Genomic DNA, 20,471 nt, shown 5'->3' on the forward strand with positions numbered 1-20,471 from the left:
TCGGCTGACCAGCTGACTGGGTCAAACTGACAGGTGGGGCCCACCTGTCAGCCTCTCTGAGCATAATAGAGGGTTAAACTAATCTAATAGAACTAATTAGGGGTGTGGGCCCCAGTTGTTACCGTCTGCTTAGTGATTAGTTTATTTTTAAAAACCTAATTAACCTAATTAAGCGCCAGGGCCCACATGTTAGTGGCTTAGAGCGGGCCCCACGCCCTACCACATAGGCAGCCGGCCGGAAACGCTCCGGCGAGCTCGTCCTGCGGTGGAGCACGCCAGCGAGCTGCGGAATTCCGCTAGAGTGCACCAAAACGGCTGTTTTCGGGCGTGTTCGAATGAGCAGCGAGTGCCGCATCCAATTGAAGTGATTGCGAGGCCGGAGGTGGATGGTGGTGACTGCGGTGACTGATTCTGCGGCGGCTGGAGCTCGACCGTGATCGAATTCGGGGCTATCGCTTGTGCGAAAGCAAAAGAACTAGCTAGTGAAGATCTACGTAACACGGGGAAGCTTATGGACACGCTCGCTCGACCGCTGGCTCACTGGAGCCACGCCGGCGACGAGCTCGCACTGCGGCGGTTTGGCCATGAAGAAGAACGACGTCTACGAGCGCGGGGAGAGAGGGGAAAGAGAGGGGTTTGACGCAGCTGCTTATGGTGCAGCTCACGGTGGCCCTTGGAGGTTTAGGAATGCAGCGGGTTCGCCGGAGACGACGCCGGTCGCCGGTGGCAGTAGCAGAAGGGGGCGGCCCGATTAGCCACTAGCGGGGCTCCCCAGCCGCAGCTGCTTGCCGTAGGTGACGTGGACAAGCGCGACGGAGGCGACGGACACCGTGGTGCAGCGCGGGGACGACGATGGACGCGAGGGCGACGACAAGTGGAGGCGAGAGCTCTCGGGACAGAGAGAGAGAAGCGAGCGAATTCGCTGGAGAGGGAGGAGCGAAGGGAGGAGTGCGGCGAGGAGGACTAGGGGAGAGGGAGGGAGCGTGCTTATCCCCTCAGCTCACCTGCCCCGTCGCGGTGGCGAGCTGCGGGTCGCGCGGCGCGGCTCTGTCCACGGCGGCGTCGACACGGGGGGAGGGGAGCAGGTAGGAGAACAGAGGTTGGGCCGGCTGGGCTCGGCCCAAAACAGTTAAGTGGCCTCTGGCCTTTTCTATTTTCTATGTTTTTCTTTTATTATGATAGCAGAGAGAGAGATGGAATTAAATGGGTACCCAAATAGTGTAGGACAAATATTGGACTAGGCCCAATAAATCCAACACAAGTTTAGACAGTGGCACAATTATTTTGGGAGCAAGTTGAATTGATTTGCATTTTCCAAAATTAAAATAGCACCGAAAAATGCTGAAATGACACTGATTAAATTGCTACTGCTCATCTTTGCAAAAGAGTGATGTTGTTTCCCATAACATTAATTTGTTGTGGAATTTTTGACAGATGGTGAACATTTTTCTAGCAGGTTTTGAGCAACTTAAAATTTCACTTGTGGTTTGAATTTGAATTCAAAGAAGAATTTGAAAGGAGAGATTTATCCAATATGATTAGCATTGCAAAAACAAACTAGCTTAGCATCATCATGTTGGATTACCGTGGCACCATTACATAGGGGTGTTACACCTCCCTCATCAAAAAACTTGGCCCCCTCCCTCGTCAAAAACTTGGCCCCCTCCCACCAGTCGCGGTCATCCCCGCTGTCCGTTTCCCGCGCAAACCAGCTCCCCGCTGTCCGTTTCCCCTCCCGCTATATAGACCCTCCCTCGCTTCATCCCCACCGCGCTTCCACCCCCCGTCCGTCCATCACCGCAACTCCTCTCCTCGCCGCCACTCCTCTTCTCCGGCGAGGCCAGGAAGAGAAGGGAGGGCCAGAGGAGAGGAGGGATCCCGAGCCAAGAGATCCGGAGGTCGCGCGGGACTCTTCGGCGGTCGTCTCCAGGCTCGTGTGGGAGAGGGCCTCGCTGTGCATGGCCGCCAAGCCGGGGGCGCAATGCTGTGCGCGGAGGGGACTGGTGCTCCGTTGCCAGAGCGGGGCGGCCACGGCGGCGGCCACTCTCAGGAAGGGCGCGAAGGCAGATGGGGCCGCGGCCGCGGTGTTGGAAATATGCCCTAGAGGCAATAATAAATGGTTATTATTATATTTCTTTGTTCATGGTAATTGTCTATTGTTCATGCTATAATTGTGTTATCCGGAAATCGTAATACATGTGTGAATACATAGACCACAACGTGTCCCTAGTAAGCCTCTAGTTGACTAGCTCGTTGATCAACAGATAGTCATGGTTTCCTGACTATGGACATTGGATGTCATTGATAACGGGATCACATCATTAGGAGAATGATGTGATGGACAAGACCCAATCCTAAGCATAGCATAAAAGATCGTGTAGTTTCGTTTGCTAGAGCTTTTCCAATGTCAAGTATCTTTTCCTTAGACCATGAGATCGTGCAACTCCCGGGTGCCGTAGGAGTGCTTTGGGTGTGCCAAACGTCACAACGTAACTGGGTGACTATAAAGGTACACTACGGGTATCTCTGAAGGTGTCTGTTGGGTTGGCACGGATCGAGACTGGGATTTGTCACTCCGTATGACGGAGAGGTATCTCTGGGCCCACTCGGTAATGCATCATCATAATGAGCTCAATGTGACTAAGGAGTTAGTCACGGGATCATGCATTGCGGTACGAGTAAAGAGACTTGCCGGTAACGAGATTGAACAAGGTATTGGGATACCGACGATCGAATCTCGGGCAAGTAACATACCGATTGACAAAGGGAATTGCATACGGGATTGATTGAATCCTCGACATCGTGGTTCATCCGATGAGATCATCGTGGAACATGTGGGAGCCAACATGGGTATCCAGATCCCGCTGTTGGTTATTGACCGGAGAGGCATCTCGGTCATGTCTGCATGTCTCCCGAACCCGTAGGGTCTACACACTTAAGGTTCGGTGACGCTAGGGTTGTAGAGATATGAGTATGTGGAAACCCGAAAGTTGTTCGGAGTCCCGGATGAGATCCCGGACGTCACGAGGAGTTCCGGAATGGTCCCGAGGTGAAGAATTATATATAGGAAGTCCGGTTTTGGCCACCGGGAAAGTTTCGGGGGTTATCGGTATTGTACCAGGACCACCGGAAGGGTCCCGGGGGTCCACCGGGTGGGGCCATCTATCCCGGAGGGCCCCATGGGCTGAAGTGGGAAGGGAACCAGCCCTTAGTGGGCTGGGGCGCCCCCCATGGGCCTCCCCCCTGCGCCAACGGTTGGAAACCCTAGGGTGGTGGGGCGCCCCACTTGACTTGGGGGGTAAGTTACCCCCCTTGGCCGCCGCCCCCCCCTCTAGATGGGTCTTGGCCGGCGCCCCCCCCCCCTCCCAGGGGTCCTATATAAAGGGGGGAGGGAGGGCAGCAATATTACAGCCTTGGGCGCCTCCCTCCTCCCCTGCTACACCTCTCCCTCTCGCAGAAGCTCGGCGAAACCCTGCCGAGATCCCGCTACATCCACCACCACGCCGTCGTGCTGCTGGATCTCCATCAACCTCTCCTTCCCCCTTGCTGGATCAAGAAGGAGGAGACGTCGCTGCACCGTACGTGTGTTGAACGCGGAGGTGCCGTCCGTTCGGCACTCGGTCATCGATGATTTGAATCACGGCGAGTACGACTCCATCAACCACGTTCATTGGAACGCTTCCGCTCGCAATCTACAAGGGTATGTAGATGCACTCCTTTTCCCTCGTTGCTAGTATACTCCATAGATGGATCTTGGTGAGCGTAGGAAAATTTTAAAATTTTGCTACGATCCCCAACACGCGGCGGGGTTCACCGTCGTGATGAAGTTCGGCGGGTCGTCCATGTCGTCCGCCGCGCGGACGCAGAAGGTGGCCGACCTCATCCTCAGCTTCCCTGAGGAGACGCCCGTCGTCGTCCTCTCCTCCATGGGCAAGACCACCAACAACCTCCTCCTGGTACTACTGCTCTACCATTTCACGCTCCGGCGACAATTCGGTAGCTTCTTTCCGTGCTGAAATCCCTTGGTTGGTGGACCGTGTAGGCCGGTGAGAAGGCGGTGAGCTGCAGCGCCCCCAAGGCGTCCGAAATCAACGAGCTCGTCGTCATCAAGGAGCTCCATCTTAGGTGCGTCTTAATTTTTTAATCTTGCGACCCCCTTTTGCTTCAAGTCTGGTTTGGAGTGTGCATATCCTGAATGTTCGTTGGTTTTCTCTTCTCAGGACCTTTGATGAGCTTGGACACAACAGAGTGAACCCCCAACACCACCTGCTGCCGCAACGGTGACATTGCATGATGACCTGCCACAACCTCAAAGCTCGAGGATGCTACAAAACCTGGTTCGTGTGTCTAAGAAAGGGTGACCAATTGAAAGAGAGAAGAGAAAGAAGATGCTATGTAAAATGAGTTTCACCCCAACATATTAGATTTTCTATTTATATCAAACCATTTTACCAAATCATACTCAAATATATACTAATGTATGTTTTTTTATCACCACATTATTTGATAATATTACATAGACATCATTCTTTGGTATAACCAATATCATTAAAAAAATTAAATCCTCTTATATTAGATTACAAATTTGACCAAATAGTTCACCTACTTATCTTACAAATATATTTTAGTGCTAAATTGAATCAATATTGGGTTGTTAAAAAATAGTTTGTTACAATGAGCTTCAGTACAACTCCATTTCCTGGTGTCCTAGTAATGTGCTTTTATATGTGTAGTTTCTAGTGATGTCACTAAATATCAACGCAGGTAGAGTGCTTTTATAACACATGGATCTAGCAAAAACTATTTGACAAATATATCTAGAATTCAACATTAAGAAGTTTATGTGCAACTAAAATAGATATTTTGTACAAGTGTATGAAATTTCAATCTATTGGCTATCCTCATCTCCCACCGTGTGAAGTGTCCATCCTAAAAGGTGAAACCCTACTTTCTCTCGCTATCGTTTGTTGATGGCGCTCGTCTCTTCAATATTCTTCGTGATAAACATGTAGACATCGTTACGTGTTTGATAAGTGCCCCCTCCGTCCCATAAATATGAGACGTTTTTGCGAGCTGACAGAGGGAGTACTTTTTTACATCATAATTATGCGATTCATTTGAATTTGAATTTGAATTATAGTCCCTCCCACAGAAAAAGCACCCAATTTCCAAAAACGCACCCCGGCTTTGCGAAGTAATTACCTGCGGCTGCCACCCCAAACCCCCGGCCGCCCGCAGCCGCAGGGTTCTCTTCCTCTCCTCATCACTCCCCGAAGCTTTGCGCCGCGGCTAGCCTCTCTCTCTCTCCCCCCCCTCCCAAGTGCGCGACAAGCGGCTAGGGTTTCGCCCTCCCACCCCCGCCCCGCCGTCGCCTCCCACCCCCGCCGTCGCGGCCCTCGCCTCCCGCCTCCCGCCTCCCATCCCCGCCGTCGTCCCCGACCGCGTCCTCCGCCGCCGGCCACTTCCACGGAGCTCACGCGCCAGCAGATCGACGCCGCCGGGCCCGTCCACCTCGTCTCGCCGCCGCGCAGCAGCTCGTCCCCGGACCGCCCGAACCGCGACGTCCACGAGTTTCTGCGTCCGGCCCCGAGCCAAGAGATCCGGACATCTCCATGGCGACCGCGCTGCGTCTCGCGGCGGTCGCGCGGGACTCTCCGGCGGCCGTCTCCAAGCTCGGGAGGGAGAGGGCCTCGCTGTGCGCCATCGCTAGGCCGGGTGGGCAATGCTTTGCGCGGAGGGGGCTGGTGCTCCGCTGCCAGAGCGGGGCAGCCGCAGCGGCGGCAACTATCAATAAGGGCGGGGCGGCGGATGGAGCCGGGGCAGCGGCGGGATTCACCGTCGTGATGAAGTTCGGCGGCTCCTCGCTGGCGTCGGCCGCGTGGATGCGGGAGGTGGCCGACCTCATCCTGAGCTTCCCCGAGGAGACGCCCGTCGTCGTCCTCTCCGCCATGGGGAAGACCACCAACAACCTCCTCCTGGTACTGCCCGCTCCGTGAAAATTCTGGTCTTTCGGTAGCTCCATTCCGTGCTGAATTTGCTTGGGTGTTGGACCTGTGTAGGCCGGAGAGAAGGCGGTGAGCTGCGGCGCTACCAAGGCGTCAGAAATCAACGAGCTCGCCGTCATCAAAAAGCTCCATCTTAGGTGCGTTTTAATTTTGTAATCTTGTGACCCCCTGTTGCTTCAATTCTGGTTTGGAGTGTGCATATCCTGAGTGTTCGTTGATTTTCTCTTCTCAGGACCATTGATGAGCTTGGACTAGATAGCTCGATTGTTTCAGGTATGTCACTCTTGCTTTCCCCTTTCCAGTTGTTGGTTCAAAGTCAATACTTGTTCTGCAAAACTAATATGGAATTCTCCGAGTCATGCCTTTTGCTTTCGTAGTTAAAGATCCACCCACCAAATGATAAGCAAGTAAACTCGCCTTTCGCCACCTGCGGTTCATAGATACACCCATTTTCCCTTTAAATTATGTACAATGGTGAGAAGCCTGGAGGTCATTGTCATCCACTCACATCCTTTTCAGCCTTTTTGTTCTATATTTAATAGGGACAGTTTTTGTATTCTATAGATTAGTGCTTAGACCATAGGTTGGCTTGACCCCCCCCCCTCCCTCTCAATGGAATGACATTATTTAACACATTGACCTCAACGTACAGCTGAACAAATTAGTGCTCTACTAATGATGTTCAATCAGTCTCAGAATACATTACATATTTCCCTGTAGAACAAGCTCTTGTTAATATAGATTTTTTATCTTCTACAATCTACATAAAACATTAAACTAATGTAAACACAGCAAGCGTGGTATGAAAATTTCAATTCACGCACATACCCCTTGACTAATGTGGAAGATATAGAGCAAGTGAAATGGTCAGTAATTCAAACCTGAAAGTCCCATAGTTGATGTGTTCCCCAACACATAAAAATTCAGACAATCTGAAGTGTTGTATGCTGGATCCTTATTTATAACACCAGCACAAGCTGTGGTCATTGATTCTTTAGCGTTTAGCCATTGTTTGTTGCCTTGCACCTTTTGGGCTAATTCAGCACTTAGCATTCATTTTGTCTTTCATGAAAGTGTCTTCTGTACTACTATACAAACAACACATTTTCACTCTTCAAACAAATAGGTTTCTTGGACGAATTGGAGCAACTACTTAAGGGTGTTGCTATGATGAAAGAGCTGACTCTTAGGACACGAGATTACCTTGTTTCCTTTGGTGAATGCATGTCTACAAGAATATTTTCTGCATATTTGAATAAACTTGGGAAGAAGGCACGACAGGTACATACTTCTATTCTAGCAAGCAACAATTTAGTAGTTTGGTTACAACTTTGTTTTGCAGCATACATGTCTGGACCAGTTGGTGCAATTAGACAGAATATTTCAATCACCTTCTATCTCATGCGGAGGATGTAGCGATTCGCGGGAAGGACTACATGATCAGGGGGCAGCATGCCGCCCTCGCGAAGGCCCTGACTCCGGCGTGATGTGATCAGTGATGTGATGTTGTGAACTGAATCTTTAAGTTTATCTGTTGGGTTACTTTTGGTTTGTTGAACTGAATCTCATTGGTTATGGTTTGTTGAACTGAATTTAGTTTTCATGAATTTGGTTATGGTTGGCTATATTGATGCTAGTAATCTGGTTGCTATCTATATTTGTTTGTCCTTAAATTTGCCTGTGGTATATTTGTCTGTCCTGAATCTATGGTTAGTTATGTTTAGATGTTGTGAACTATGATTTTAGGTGCTGCAATGATCACACATGTTGTGTAGGAAATCAAATGCATGCTCCACATGAGATCATGTAAACCTTGGCAAACCTGGACAATATAAATTCAAGAAAATGCAAAAAACAAGTAAAACCTTGGCAAACTATCTATGTTTGTGTAGGAGATCATGTGTGCAAAATTTGAAGTGATTTAGAGGAGGTCAAATAAATTTGAATTTGAGAAATGTGCTCCAAATGAGCTCCCAGGCTAGGGTAAACAGCCCATTTGTAATCAAGTTTTTTTGGACCTACTCTAAATGAGCCAATTTTTTTATTAACACATATTCACTTTCCATAGTGTAGATTCGAAGTCTCAATATTTTTTGAATTAATCTTCATATTTTTACATTTTCTTTTGAAAACATATGCTTTAATATAAAAACTATTAAAAACATGTTTGAAATATGAAAATGGAAAACTAACTTCAGATCCTTCTTATTCACTTTGAAATAAAGCTTTGGTGATTTTTTTATTTTTTTATTTTTCAAAAACAGAAGGTAACCCTGCCTTCTCTCCTTGAACTCTATGAAATCATGTACATGATAGCTCATATGTGTGAAGGTTTTCTCATGAAAATGACCATAGACCAAGTTTATGATTTTTGGTTGGTAACATGTCACATAAGACAACATTGTGCGCAGGTTTTATATTTTTTGATTTTTTTAAATTAATGGTGCTCATTTGACCTCGATCGTGCCAGCTAGGGTTTTTTCATGAAAATGACCATAGACCAAGTTTAGTATTTTTCCCTCGTTAGTTTGTCTTATAAAACGACGAACGGCGAAGGTTTCATATTTTTTCGATCTTTTTTAAATTAGTTATGCTCAGTCAAAGCCTTCGAAACCCCATTGACCAGCTCAAAATCCCTCTAAACCCTGCGGGGTTTCGTCTAACCCTAGCTCCCAACGTTAGCCGTCCGATCATACCCTCGCGCCAAGCGACAACCCTCAGATCTGGTCTTTTAGAAGGAATTAGGTGGGCTGGCTGCGTTATTGGGCCCAAAAGGAAACCAAGCTCTGGTTGGGCCGTCGAATTGCGTCGTTTTTTTGCATCGTTTGCTCTGTTTTTTGTGAACGTGCTGGCTCTGTATTTTTGCATCGTTTGCTCTGTTTTTTGTGAATGTGTTGGCTCTTTTCTTTTTGTTCTATACAAATGCAAAATGACCAAAATTTTAAGGGCCAAATTTATTTTTATCATGCAAAATGGCCACAAACTATTCAAAAATTGTCTCTTTTCGTTCATATAATATATATGACCACGGATTCCCACGCGTGCAATTAGCTTCTTTTCTTCTTCTTTTTCAAACCATCGTTTCCCACGTGTGTACACTCCCGATGCTGCGGTGGGTTTGAACACATTTGACCCCGTTATTGCCACGGCCAAATAACACGTAGCACTACGGATATTTAAGCCACCATCTGCCTCTGCCATCCCTCATCCATCTCCCATCCTCTCTGCCATCTGCCCTTCTTGCTCTTCGACCACTTCTCCTTCTTCTAGCACATCCTCAGCCATGCAGTACACCGGACCAACCTACCACTTCCCACCCACTGTGCCGGAGAGGCTCTACCCTCCTGGCGTGTACGTTGAGCGCACACTACATGTGTGGGCGATATCAAGGTGGAGGACCGCAAGGAACTTCACCGAGTTCTTCCTCGCGTCCGGCTACCACCACCTCCCGCGGGGATCTCCAAGGATGTTCCGTGTCGAGGAGGTCATCCAAAACGGGGTGGTGGTTGCTCTCCTTGCCCACTTCACGAACACATTCGACGCCTTCTACCTCCTCGGCCGGGTGTTTTGGTGTGGTTGCGAGTTCATCACTTTCACCACCCACAACATGTTCACGGAGTACACCAACATCTTCCCCACCGCGTCGCACATGCACACTCTTCCGTACCCCATCGACAACGCCCCGGAGGAGCAGTGAAGGGCGCCCAGAGGAGGAGCGAGGTGGAGAAGGCGGCGTCTAGGGTTCTAAACCCTCTATCTATTTTTCTTTTTTTAGTCTATGTTTTGTCAAGTTGTAATTGAACTATGTTGGAGATGCTATAGGCTTGTTGGCCCTTTTATCAAGTTCTATTATTAAGTTTTCTATCTATTCTATTATGAAGTTCTTCCTAGTTTCAACTATGTGATCATGCTATGGGCTTGTTGGCCCTATCTACATATTTGTTGATTGTTTTCTTAGACAGCTCGCTTTGTTAGTAACCACCTAGTGCATGCAGCCACAACGAACCCTTCTTTTTTTACACAAGCCACAAATATGTAGCCACCTAGCTAGTGCATGTAGCCACAACATATTTGTTCAATTTATTTGTCGTAGCAAAACGGGTGCAGATGCGAGTGGATCGAAAAGGCTGGAACTGATCGTAAAAAATGCTCTAAATCGAGGAGACAAGCGTGCGAGAAGAGAGGAACCAGCGGCAGCGACTGTCGCTGCATATGTGGCGGCTAGCGTGCACGAAAGCGACTCGATCTGTGCATCGTGGCGGCACGCATCAGCGCATGCAAGCTCGGTCGGCGCATCGTGGCGGCGCGCATCGACGCATGCAGGCAGGCTTGTTGGGTGCATGCATAGCAGGCTTCTGTCGTGGCGGTGTGCGCAGGCGTTTAATGCAAGGGACGGCCCAACGAAACCACGGACCAACGAAACCATGCCCAACGGTCGAACAGCTACACTGCCCAACGCGACCCCACTCATCAGAGTTAACGGTCAAAGCACTGACCCGACGACGACGTCCGTTCTGACCTCTTCTGAGGGTTTCGGGCAAGGGAGTGGGGAAAACTGAGCAAAAGTTAAGAGTGTGGGGATGAATGAGTAGAGCTAAGGAACCAGGTGCACAGATGTAAAAACCCTAGTAGTAACCACCCTAGTCAACAGGGGCAGTGGGCTCCGGGGCTCCGTCGTCTGGTTATGCCAAGCGGGTAGGGAGAAAAGGGAAGCAAAGCAACCGTGAGTACTCATCCAAAGTACTCAGCAAGACTTACATCAGATCTATTCTAAGTATGCAACATTATCAAAGGAAGGTTGTATCAGTGGACTAGACTGTAGAAATGCTAGAATAGAGAGAAGGCCTAGTCCTATCGAAGACTAGCATCTTCATCGGTCTTGCAACATTAGAAGAGTGCAGATTAGTATAATATAAAGCAGTAGTAGTGTTATCAACCTCGGCCAGAGATCCTTCCTCGACTCCTTGCGAGAAAGCGATCCCAGAGCCTTATTCTCATATCTCATCACAAGTAACCAATTCTAGTTGTATCGACCTAGATACAACTCCGAGCGTCCGTTACCGAGGATCCGGCTATCGATAGATGTTTTCTTCCCTGTAGGGGTGCACCAACTTACCCACAACGGTCGCTTAACTCCGGCCGGACACACTTTCTGGGTCCTGCCGGGCCTCGGCTAAACAACACGCCGCAGCCCAACCTAAACTCAATAGAGAGGTCAGCACGCTGGACTAACCTATGCGCCCCGGGGTCTTGGGCCTTCGCCCCGGGAACTCCTGCACGTTGTGAACGTGGCCGCGAGCAGACCTAACCCCCTTAATACAAGCGCGGGTGTGCCCAGTCCAATAGGGCGCGCGCCGCTCAGTCGCTGACGTCTAGAAAGATAGGCGGATACCACGACACAGAGTACCCATATTTATTCCCACGTGATGGTTAGTGCTATCGGGCCAGAGGCCCACTCGGATCAAATATCCAAATCGTTAGTGAATTGGGAGCACGCGGTAACGAGCAGAGACTCACGATCGATGTGACCCCGTCGCCCCGTCTCGAGGACTTGCGGCAAGGGCTAAATTGCCCGGCCACGCCTCGTATTTATCTCGCGGGTACCCTCCAGGTCAACCCGACTCCACATCTCTCGCATCTTATGCTCGCGCGGGTACCCCTCAGGGCCGACCTGACGTTATCCAGTTTAATCAGTATTAACAGTAATGTACAAGGCATCCGTGTGTTTACCACATCAAGGAGGAATCCGAGGCATCACCCTCGATGGATTCCCGCTCGATAATCCCATTTATGTGAGACCGGAGGAATCACCCTCGGCGGCGTTCACACTTGCGGGGGCACAACAGAAGCTTTGTCGGAGGTGGGAAAGAGGAATCGCCCTCGGTAACCCACGACTGACTAGCTATTTTACAGAGACAACATCGGAAGTGAGTTCGGAGGTATCACCCTCACCACTCGATATTAACTCTGTGGAGTCGAGCAAGTTAGGGGGGTGTGAGGTGATGTGCAGAATCCAATTTATCGATCATATTGATCGGGACACAGACACTAAGCGGGGCAACTACAACAATGAAGGGGTCACAGATGTTTTCCATCCAGCCTATACTAAGCAGTTTGGAATACAGGTAGGTATCAATAACAGTTACAAAAATAGGCTATGCATCATAATAGGATAAACAGTAGCAACAGCATATTCTAATGCAAGCATGAGGGAGAAAGAATAGGCGATATAGGCATGCGTCAAGGGGGGGTTGCTTGCCTGGAAGCTCTGCGGCAAAGGTCTGGTCGTCAGTAGTGTAGCCAATCACCCGGAGCTGCGTCGGTACCGGGCTCTACCGAGAGAGAAGAGGGGGAGGAAACAGATAAATACTCAGCAGACATATGCAACACAGAGCATGCTATGCTAAGATGCAGTGCAGGGTTGCCTAAAAGCATGTCTAAGTCATATTAGTTATTTTAGGATTTAAGTTGGAATTATTAACCGGTATGTATGCACTATTCATCTACCGGAAACAGGCTAAAAGTTGTGTGTTCACCTCCGTCGAGGGTCCGGACACGGAAACCAATGGCACAATTGGGTTCATCTCGTTTTTCCGATCAACTTTCATATAGAAAGTTTTTCGATCCGAGCTACGGTTTAAAAGATATGAATTTCTAAAGATTTAAACTATTTTATGAAATTCTGGATTTATTTAAATTACAGAAAAAGATATATTGTGTCAGCATGGCGTCAACCGCCGGCTGACCAGCTGACTGGGTCAAACTGACAGGTGGGGCCCACCTGTCAGCCTCTCTGAGCATAATAGAGGGTTAAACTAATCTAACAGAACTAATTAGGGGTGTGGGCCCCAGTTGTTACCGTCTGTTTAGTGATTAGTTTATTTTTAAAAACCTAATTAACCTAATTAAGCGCCGAGGCCCACATGTCAGTGGCTTAGAGAGGGCCCCACGCCCTACCACATAGGCGGCCGGCCGGAAACGCTCCGGCGAGCTCGTCCTGCGGTGGAGCACGCCAGCGAGCTGCGGAATTCCGCTAGAGTGCACCAAAACGGCTGTTTTCGGGCGTGTTCGAATGAGCAACGAGTGCCGCATCCAATTGTAGTGATTGCGAGGCCGGAGGTGGATGGTGGTGACTGCGGTGACCGATTCTGCGGCGGCTGGAGCTCGACCGTGATCGAATTCGGGGCTATAGCTCGTGCGGAAGCAAAAGAACTAGCTAGTGAAGATCTACGTAAGACGGGGAAGCTTATGGACACGCTCGCTCGACCGCTGGCTCACTGGAGCCACGCCGGCGACGAGCTCGCACGGCGGCGGTTTGGCCATGAAGAAGAACGACGTCTACGAGCGCGGGGAGAGAGGGGAAAGAGAGGGGTTTGACGCAGCTGCTTATGGTGCGGCTCACGGTGGCCCTTGGAGGTTTAGGAGTGCAGCGGGTTCGCCGGAGACGACGCCGGTCGCCGGTGGCAGTAGCAGAAGGGGGCGGCCCGATTCGCCACTAGCGGGGCTCCCCAGCCGCAGCTGCTTGCCGTAGGTGACGTGGACAAGCGCGACGGAGGCGACGGACACCGTGGTGCAGCGCGGGGACGACGATGGACGCGAGGGCGACGACAAGTGGAGGCGAGAGCTCTCGGGACAGAGAGAGAGAAGCGAGCGAATTCGCTGGAGAGGGAGGAGCGAAGGGAGGAGTGCGGCGAGGAGGACTAGGGGAGAGGGAGGGAGCGTGCTTATCCCCTCAGCTCACCTGCCCCGTCGCGGTGGCGAGCTGCGGGCGGCGCGGCGCGGCTCTGTCCACGGCGGCGTCGACACGGGGGGAGGGGAGCAGGTAGGAGAACAGAGGTTGGGCCGGCTGGGCTCGGCCCAAAACAGTTAAGTGGCCTCTGGCCTTTTCTATTTTCTATGTTTTTCTTTTATTATGATAGCAGAGGGAGAGATGGAATTAAATGGGTACCCAAATAGTGTACGAAAAATATGGGACTAGGCCCAATAAATCCAACACAAGTTTAGACAGTGGCACAATTATTTTAGGAGCAAGTTGAATTGATTTGCATTTTCCAAAATTAAAATAGCACCCAAAAATGCTGAAATGACACTGATTAAATTGCTACTGCTCATCTTTGCAAAAGAGTGATGTTGTTTCCCATAACATTAATTTGTTGTGGAATTTTTGACAGATGGTGAACATTTTTCTAGCAGGTTTTGAGCAACTTAAAATTTCACTTGTGGTTTGAATTTGAATTCAAAGAAGAATTTGAAAGGAGAGATTTATCCAATATGATTAGCATTGCAAAAACAAACTAGCTTAGCATCATCATGTTGGATTACCGTGGCACCATTACATAGGGGTGTTACACCTCCCTCATCAAAAAACTTGGCCCCCTCCCTCGTCAAAAACTTGGCCCCCTCCCACCCGTCGCGGTCATCCCCGCTGTCCGTTTCCCACGCAAACCAGCTCCCCGCTGTCCGTTTCCCCTCCCGCTATATAGACCCTCCCTCGCTTCATCCCCACCGCGCTTCCACCCCCCGTCCGTCCATCACCGCAACTCCTCTCCTCGCCGCCACTCCTCTTCTCCGGCGAGGCCAGGAAGAGAAGGGAGGGCCAGAGGAGAGGAGGGATCCCGAGCCAAGAGATCCGGAGGTCGCGCGGGACTCTTCGGCGGTCGTCTCCAGGCTCGGGAGGGAGAGGGCCTCGCTGTGCATGGCCGCCAGGCCGGGGGCGCAATGCTGTGCGCGGAGGGGACTGGTGCTCCGTTGCCAGAGCGGGGCGGCCACGGCGGCGGCCACTCTCAGGAAGGGCGCGAAGGCAGATGGGGCCGCGGCCGCGGTGTTGGAAATATGCCCTAGAGGCAATAATAAATGGTTATTATTATATTTCTTTGTTCATGGTAATTGTCTATTGTTCATGCTATAATTGTGTTATCCGGAAATCGTAATACATGTGTGAATACATAGACCACAACGTGTCCCTAGTAAGCCTCTAGTTGACTAGCTCGTTGATCAACAGATAGTCATGGTTTCCTGACTATGGACATTTGATGTCATTGATAACGGGATCACATCATTAGGAGAATGATGTGATGGACAAGACCCAATCCTAAGCATAGCATAAAAGATCGTGTAGTTTCGTTTGCTAGAGCTTTTCCAATGTCAAGTATCTTTTCCTTAGACCATGAGATCGTGCAACTCCCGGGTGCCGTAGGAGTGATTTGGGTGTGCCAAACGTCACAACGTAACTGGGTGACTATAAAGGTACACTACGGGTATCTCTGAAGGTGTCTGTTGGGTTGGCACGGATCGAGACTGGGATTTGTCACTCCGTATGACGGAGAGGTATCTCTGGGCCCACTCGGTAATGCATCATCATAATGAGCTCAATGTGACTAAGGAGTTAGTCACGGGATCATGCATTGCGGTACGAGTAAAGAGACTTGCCGGTAACGAGATTGAACAAGGTATTGGGATACCGACGATCGAATCTCGGGCAAGTAACATACCGATTGACAAAGAGAATTGCATACGGATTGATTGAATCCTCGACACCGTGGTTCATCCTATGAGATCATCGTGGAACATGTGGGAGCCAACATGGGTATCCAGATCCCGCTGTTGGTTATTGACCGGAGAGGCGTCTCGGTCATGTTTGCATGTCTCCCGAACCCGTAGGGTCTACACACTTAAGGTTCGGTGACGCTAGGGTTGTAGAGATATGAGTATGCGTAAACCCGAAAGTTGTTCGGAGTCCCGGATGAGATCCCGGACGTCACGAGGAGTTCCGGAATGGTCCGGAGGTGAAGAATTATATATATAGGAAGTCCAGTTTTGGCCACCAGGAAAGTTTCGGGGGTTATCGGTATTGTACCGGGACCACCGGAAGGGTCCCGGGGGTCCACCGGGTGGGGCCATCTATCCCGGAGGGCCCCATGGGCTGAAGTGGGAAGGGAACCAGCCCTTAGTGGGCTGGGGCGCCCCCCATGGGCCTCCCCCCTGCGCCTAGGGTTGGAAACCCTAGGGTGGGGGGGCGCCCCACTTGACTTGGGGGGTAAGTTACCCCCCTTGGCTGCCGCCCCCCCTCTAGATGGGTCTTGGCCGGCGCCCCCCCTCCCAGGGGGCCTATATAAAGGGGGGAGGGAGGGCAGCAATATTACAGCCTTGGGCGCCTCCCTCCTCCCCTGCTACACCTCTCCCTCTCGCAGAAGCTCGGCGAAGCCCTGCCGAGATCCCGCTACATCCACCACCACGCCGTCGTGCTGCTGGATCTCCATCAACCTCTCCTTCCCCCTTGCTGGATCAAGGAGGAGACGTCGCTGCACCGTACGTGTGTTGAACGTGGAGGTGCCGTCCGTTCGGCACTCGGTCATCGATGATTTGAATCACGGCGAGTACGACTCCATCAACCACGTTCATTGGAACGCTTCCGCTCGCAATCTACAAGGGTATGTAGATGCACTCCTTTTCCCTCGTTGCTAGTATATGTTGGGAATCGTAGCATAATTTTAAAATTTTCCTACGCTCACCAACACGCGGCGGGGTTCACCGTCGTGATGAAGTCGGCGGGTCGTCCATGTCGTCCGCCGCGCGGACGCAGAAGGTGGCCGACCTCAGCCTCAGCTTCCCTGAGGAGATGCCCGTCGTCGTCCTCTCCTCCATGGGCAATACCACCAACAACCTCCTCCTGGTACTACTGCTCTACCATTTCCCGCTCCAGCGACAATTCGGTAGCTTCTTTCCGTGCTGAAATCCCTTGGTTGGTGGACCGTGTAGGCCGGTGAGAAGGCGGTGAGCTGCAGCGCCCCCAAGGCGTCCGAAATCAACGAGCTCGCCGTCATCAAGGAGCTCCATCTTAGGTGCGTCTTAATTTTGTAATCTTGCGACCCCCTGTTGCTTCAAGTCTGGTTTGGAGTGTGCATATCCTGAATGTTCGTTGGTTTTCTCTTCTCAGGACCTTTGATGAGCTTGGACACAACAGAGTGAACCCCCAACACCACCTGCTGCCGCAACGGTGACATTGCATGATGACCTGCCACAACCTCAAAGCTCGAGGATGCTACAAAACCTGGTTCGTGTGTCTAAGAAAGGGTGACCAATTGAAAGAGAGAAGAGAAAGAAGATGCTATGTAAAATGAGTTTCACCCCAACATATTAGATTTTCTATTTATATCAAACCATTTTACCAAATCATACTCAAATATATACTAATGTATGTTTTTTTATCACCACATTATTTGATAATATTACATAGACATCATTCTTTGGTATAACCAATATCATTAAAAAAATTAAATCCTCTTATATTAGATTACAAATTTGACCAAATAGTTCACCTACTTATCTTACAAATATATTTTAGTGCTAAATTGAATCAATATTGGGTTGTTAAAAAATAGTTTGTTACAATGAGCTTCAGTACAACTCCATTTCTTGGTGTCCTAGTAATGTGCTTTTATATGTGTAGTTTCTAGTGATGTCACTAAATATCAACGCAGGTAGAGTGCTTTTATAACACATGGATCTAGCAAAAACTATTTGACAAAGATATCTAGAATTCAACATTAAGAAGTTTATGTGCAACTAAAATAGATATTTTGTACAAGTGTATGAAATTTCAATCTATTGGCTATCCTCATCTCCCACCGTGTGAAGTGTCCATCCTAAAAGGTGAAACCCTACTTTCTCTCGCTATCGTTTGTTGATGGCGCTCGTCTCTTCAATATTCTTCGTGATAAACATGTAGACATCGTTACGTGTTTGATAAGTGCCCCCTCCGTCCCATAAATATGAGACGTTTTTGCGAGCTGACAGAGGGAGTACTTTTTTACATCATAATTATGCGATTCATTTGAATTTGAATTTGAATTATAGTCCCTCCCACAGAAAAAGCACCCAATTTCCAAAAACGCACCCCGGCTTTGCGAAGTAATTACCTGCGGCTGCCACCCCAAACCCCCGGCCGCCCGCAGCCGCAGGGTTCTCTTCCTCTCCTCATCACTCCCCGAAGCTTTGCGCCGCGGCTAGCCTCTCTCTCTCTCCCCCCCCTCCCAAGTGCGCGACAAGCGGCTAGGGTTTCGCCCTCCCACCCCCGCCCCGCCGTCGCCTCCCACCCCCGCCGTCGCGGCCCTCGCCTCCCGCCTCCCGCCTCCCATCCCCGCCGTCGTCCCCGACCGCGTCCTCCGCCGCCGGCCACTTCCACGGAGCTCACGCGCCAGCAGATCGACGCCGCCGGGCCCGTCCACCTCGTCTCGCCGCCGCGCAGCAGCTCGTCCCCGGACCGCCCGAACCGCGACGTCCACGAGTTTCTGCGTCCGGCCCCGAGCCAAGAGATCCGGACATCTCCATGGCGACCGCGCTGCGTCTCGCGGCGGTCGCGCGGGACTCTCCGGCGGCCGTCTCCAAGCTCGGGAGGGAGAGGGCCTCGCTGTGCGCCATCGCTAGGCCGGGTGGGCAATGCTTTGCGCGGAGGGGGCTGGTGCTCCGCTGCCAGAGCGGGGCAGCCGCAGCGGCGGCAACTATCAATAAGGGCGGGGCGGCGGATGGAGCCGGGGCAGCGGCGGGATTCACCGTCGTGATGAAGTTCGGCGGCTCCTCGCTGGCGTCGGCCGCGTGGATGCGGGAGGTGGCCGACCTCATCCTGAGCTTCCCCGAGGAGACGCCCGTCGTCGTCCTCTCCGCCATGGGGAAGACCACCAACAACCTCCTCCTGGTACTGCCCGCTCCGTGAAAATTCTGGTCTTTCGGTAGCTCCATTCCGTGCTGAATTTGCTTGGGTGTTGGACCTGTGTAGGCCGGAGAGAAGGCGGTGAGCTGCGGCGCTACCAAGGCGTCAGAAATCAACGAGCTCGCCGTCATCAAAAAGCTCCATCTTAGGTGCGTTTTAATTTTGTAATCTTGTGACCCCCTGTTGCTTCAATTCTGGTTTGGAGTGTGCATATCCTGAGTGTTCGTTGATTTTCTCTTCTCAGGACCATTGATGAGCTTGGACTAGATAGCTCGATTGTTTCAGGTATGTCACTCTTGCTTTCCCCTTTCCAGTTGTTGGTTCAAAGTCAATACTTGTTCTGCAAAACTAATATGGAATTCTCCGAGTCATGCCTTTTGCTTTCGTAGTTAAAGATCCACCCACCAAATGATAAGCAAGTAAACTCGCCTTTCGCCACCTGCGGTTCATAGATACACCCATTTTCCCTTTAAATTATGTACAATGGTGAGAAGCCTGGAGGTCATTGTCATCCACTCACATCCTTTTCAGCCTTTTTGTTCTATATTTAATAGGGACAGTTTTTGTATTCTATAGATTAGTGCTTAGACCATAGGTTGGCTTGACCCCCCCCCCCCCTCCCTCTCAATGGAATGACATTATTTAACACATTGACCTCAACGTACAGCTGAACAAATTAGTGCTCTACTAATGATGTTCAATCAGTCTCAGAATACATTACATATTTCCCTGTAGAACAAGCTCTTGTTAATATAGATTTTTTATCTTCTACAATCTACATAAAACATTAAACTAATGTAAACACAGCAAGCGTGGTATGAAAATTTCAATTCACGCACATACCCCTTGACTAATGTGGAAGATATAGAGCAAGTGAAATGGTCAGTAATTCAAACCTGAAAGTCCCATAGTTGATGTGTTCCCCAACACATAAAAATTCAGACAATCTGAAGTGTTGTATGCTGGATCCTTATTTATAACACCAGCACAAGCTGTGGTCATTGATTCTTTAGCGTTTAGCCATTGTTTGTTGCCTTGCACCTTTTGGGCTAATTCAGCACTTAGCATTCATTTTGTCTTTCATGAAAGTGTCTTCTGTACTACTATACAAACAACACATTTTCACTCTTCAAACAAATAGGTTTCTTGGACGAATTGGAGCAACTACTTAAGGGTGTTGCTATGATGAAAGAGCTGACTCTTAGGACACGAGATTACCTTGTTTCCTTTGGTGAATGCATGTCTACAAGAATATTTTCTGCATATTTGAATAAACTTGGGAAGAAGGCACGACAGGTACATACTTCTATTCTAGCAAGCAACAATTTAGTAGTTTGGTTACAACTTTGTTTTGCAGCATACATGTCTGGACCAGTTGGTGCAATTAGACAGAATATTTCAATCACCTTCTATCTCATGCGGAGGATGTAGCGATTCGCGGGAAGGACTACATGATCAGGGGGCAGCATGCCGCCCTCGCGAAGGCCCTGACTCCGGCGTGATGTGATCAGTGATGTGATGTTGTGAACTGAATCTTTAAGTTTATCTGTTGGGTTACTTTTGGTTTGTTGAACTGAATCTCATTGGTTATGGTTTGTTGAACTGAATTTAGTTTTCATGAATTTGGTTATGGTTGGCTATATTGATGCTAGTAATCTGGTTGCTATCTATATTTGTTTGTCCTTAAATTTGCCTGTGGTATATTTGTCTGTCCTGAATCTATGGTTAGTTATGTTTAGATGTTGTGAACTATGATT

The 20,471-nt window shown here is 49.8% G+C and overlaps 2 protein-coding genes across 2 annotated transcripts; both read left to right on the top strand.

Moving 5' to 3' along the window:
- The first annotated feature begins 5,542 nt into the window (after positions 1–5,542).
- LOC123121099 (aspartokinase 1, chloroplastic-like) lies at positions 5,543–7,421 on the top strand. Its single transcript, XM_044541029.1, has 4 exons — positions 5,543–5,978; positions 6,060–6,142; positions 6,238–6,278; positions 7,132–7,421. The coding sequence occupies exons 1-4, from the start codon at positions 5,613–5,615 to the stop codon at positions 7,419–7,421; spliced, it is 780 nt and encodes a 259-aa protein (XP_044396964.1). The 5' UTR covers positions 5,543–5,612.
- Positions 7,422–18,263: 10,842 nt separating this feature from the next.
- Positions 18,264–20,145, top strand: LOC123121100 (aspartokinase 1, chloroplastic-like). The gene is made up of 4 exons (XM_044541030.1): positions 18,264–18,699; positions 18,781–18,863; positions 18,959–18,999; positions 19,856–20,145. Exons 1-4 carry the CDS (start codon positions 18,334–18,336, stop codon positions 20,143–20,145), a joined length of 780 nt encoding a protein of 259 aa, XP_044396965.1. The 5' UTR covers positions 18,264–18,333.
- The last annotated feature ends 326 nt before the right edge of the window (positions 20,146–20,471 follow it).

The sequence above is a fragment of the Triticum aestivum genome, chromosome 5D (genome assembly GCF_018294505.1).
Source record: "Triticum aestivum cultivar Chinese Spring chromosome 5D, IWGSC CS RefSeq v2.1, whole genome shotgun sequence".
Lineage (NCBI taxonomy): Eukaryota > Viridiplantae > Streptophyta > Magnoliopsida > Poales > Poaceae > Triticum > Triticum aestivum.

What these genes read in the sequence shown, in the direction of transcription:
- LOC123121099 (XM_044541029.1), top strand. Translation starts at nt 5,613, where the DNA reads ATGGCGACCGCGCTGCGTCTCGCGGCGGTCGCGCGGGACTCTCCGGCG. An exon ending in CCACCAACAACCTCCTCCTG is followed by an intron (nt 5,979 to 6,059) that starts GTACTGCCCGCT and finishes GGACCTGTGTAG; the next exon opens with GCCGGAGAGAAGGCGGTGAG. An exon ending in AGATAGCTCGATTGTTTCAG is followed by an intron (nt 6,279 to 7,131) that starts GTATGTCACTCT and finishes TCAAACAAATAG; the next exon opens with GTTTCTTGGACGAATTGGAG.
- LOC123121100 (XM_044541030.1), top strand. Translation starts at nt 18,334, where the DNA reads ATGGCGACCGCGCTGCGTCTCGCGGCGGTCGCGCGGGACTCTCCGGCG. An exon ending in CCACCAACAACCTCCTCCTG is followed by an intron (nt 18,700 to 18,780) that starts GTACTGCCCGCT and finishes GGACCTGTGTAG; the next exon opens with GCCGGAGAGAAGGCGGTGAG. An exon ending in ATCAAAAAGCTCCATCTTAG is followed by an intron (nt 18,864 to 18,958) that starts GTGCGTTTTAAT and finishes TTCTCTTCTCAG; the next exon opens with GACCATTGATGAGCTTGGAC.